This window comes from Crocuta crocuta, unplaced genomic scaffold (genome assembly GCF_008692635.1).
Source record: "Crocuta crocuta isolate KB4526 unplaced genomic scaffold, BGI_CrCroc_1.0 scaffold241, whole genome shotgun sequence".
Taxonomy (NCBI): Eukaryota; Metazoa; Chordata; class Mammalia; order Carnivora; family Hyaenidae; genus Crocuta; species Crocuta crocuta.
In genome coordinates, this window is record NW_027527807.1 from 3,066,729 (window position 1) to 3,069,186 (window position 2,458).

General features: G+C 42.4%; 1 protein-coding gene across 1 annotated transcript in view; it reads right to left on the bottom strand.

The window, feature by feature from the left end:
- Positions 1 to 1,683: 1,683 nt before the first annotated feature.
- Positions 1,684 to 2,458, bottom strand: part of BRS3 (bombesin receptor subtype 3) — a 4,155-nt gene continuing 3,380 nt past the window's right edge. Inside the window, exon 3 of the mRNA XM_077774173.1 lies at positions 1,684 to 2,097. Within this exon, the coding sequence (XP_077630299.1) occupies positions 1,684 to 2,097 (414 nt within the window). The remainder of the gene's footprint in view (positions 2,098 to 2,458) is intronic.

Below are 2,458 nucleotides of genomic sequence, written 5' to 3' on the forward strand. Positions count from 1 at the left end.
ATATTACTTCAGAACTATTTTTTTCCTTATTTTTATTTTGTTTAAGTTTATTTATTTATTTGAGAGGGAGAGAGACAGAATCCCAAGCAGGCTGCATCCACACAGTCAGCTCAGAGCCCACCATGGGGCTTGAACTCATGGACCCTGAGATCAGGACCTGAGCCGAAATCAAGAGGCAGATGCTTAATCAACTGAGCCACCCACCTGCTCCTGTCAGACAACTATTGTTTTTAAAATATAAACAGACACAAAGTCATTTAAAACTTTATTTGGTATTTATTTATTTCCCACCACTTATTACAATGTCTAACTTAACACTAACACAATATTGGCACCCCACTTTAGGTAAAACAACGCTACACAAATGTAAAGTTCAGTGTTAACACAGATCCCCCTTTTTGAGCCACATCATCAGCAAAAGTTTACAACTACACAAGCCGTTTAAAGAAAGCTCAAAACTACCAAAAGCACACTCCAAAAATCAAGGTTTTGGAAATACAAATTTAACTATAGCGCCAAACATACACTTTAATTTGCCCCCAGGAAAACATTTTCAAAAACCACAAATCTAAATTTGACACATCTATCGACAACAGTTTGTTTGAAATCACAATTATTAAGCTTATAGCGTTAGCAAGAAGGAGCAGAAGATAGAAAATCAGAACCTTCTATCTGATTTCCAAGGGCAGAGATTAATCAGGCCGTGCTCTTACAGGACTTAGGCACCCACCGGGTTTAAAGAAGTCAAGCAGGAAGCTGATCTGGTAACAAATGCACGCCCGGATATTAAGGATTTCGTGTGGTACTTCTCCGTTTTTTAGAAAGAGGGCACTGCTTACCAGAGAGAAATGAATTTCCTTAAAGGAAGAATTTCAGACACTGGCAGGTTCACAGGTTTTTCCATAGGAGTCCTTCTCTGGGGCCTTCCAATGACAATAAGTGTGTCCACTTATTCTGCCTGTGAATAAGGCAAGTTCTTCACAATATTTATGAAAGATAACTTTGCTCCGTTACTGATCAATGCTGGTTGTAAGTTGAACTAATAAGTCAGCAAGTGTTGACCCAGTCAGACGAATACCCTGCCCCAGATCCTTACATTATACTCACTGACCCCAAAACATTTTCACTGAAATTGCAGAGCTTTAATTATGATGGGATGGAGATTAATGGAAAAGGGCAGTTGAAAAACCCCGTGAAGTTTATTTTTTAGGATTTTGTTTCTCAAGAAAACTGCAGATGTTTTATCTCTACCTGATCCCTTTTTCATATACGAAGCAGAATCTGTAGATTTACACCACATAAAGAACACAAACACAGTGTTAGGCAAATCACAGGAGAATATGGGAAATTAGAAGCCTAGATGTACGGGAACGCATTAGATTTTCCAGTGTCATCTTGTTTATTTCACCTTCTCTCCCATTCGAGCTCCCGTAGGACCTGCTGACAAACAAACGTGCCTTTTGACACCTAGTGGGGCTTCATTTTCATTTAGAAAGCCCAGGAACGTTAACGTTTGTATGTTGAGAAAAAAATCGTGGTTCATCTTTTAGTGTATAAGGATCTTTCACTCCCAGGATTTCAGCACAATTCACAAACAACGAAAATCCTGACACCACCCACCTCCTCACAGCTCAGAGTCGGATACACGTGCTGGGAGGAAAAATACCATTTTTAATTGAAAAGCTAGACTCTGTCTTCTTCCTTCTTCGCACTACCCCCAGTGAACAAGGTCACGCTAATTTCAGACCCCTGCGTGCTCCCAGCGCCTGGGACCCTTCCCATCACTGCCAGGTTGTTAAGAGGGGTACCAGCAGAGGCAGACTCGGGCTGCTCCGCCTTGCAACAGAACAGCTGAGCTTTGAAATGCTGCTGGAAGGTTTTGCTCAGCCAGTAAAGAGCAAAGGGGTTTACACAAGAATTGCTGAAAGCCAGCACCCGAGAGAAAATGGTGACAATAAAATGAATGGCAGAGGGGTCCACGTAGGTTTGGTAGGTGAATGAGTGGTAGAGATACAGGACGTGATTCGGCAACCAGCAGAGCGCAAACAGAGCCACCAGCACCAGTACGGTTTTGGCAATTCTCTTCCGGGATTCAATCTGGGGGGGGCGGGGCGGGGGAGAGAAAAAGGACCACAGAAAAACTCATTTAGCTGGCAGAGATTTTGTTTTCAAAAACCATTCTCTAGATTCACATAGAAATTAACAGTTAACAGGCTGGCATCCCTTTGAGCATGCGGTTGTGAAATAACGCATTGGTTGGGCCAGCTAATTGGCCTGGTAACCCATGGTCTTGGTCTCATTAGCTCTAATTCAGAGACTCCCAGCCCCGGTTTTGAGATGCTCTAGGACGTCTCCAATTAGCTCAAGGAGTGTTGTGGAATTCTTGAAATTTTAATTTGATTAAAACCAGAGAGATGCTCTATGAAACTGCTTTCCCTACATCCCCACAGGGCAGGCC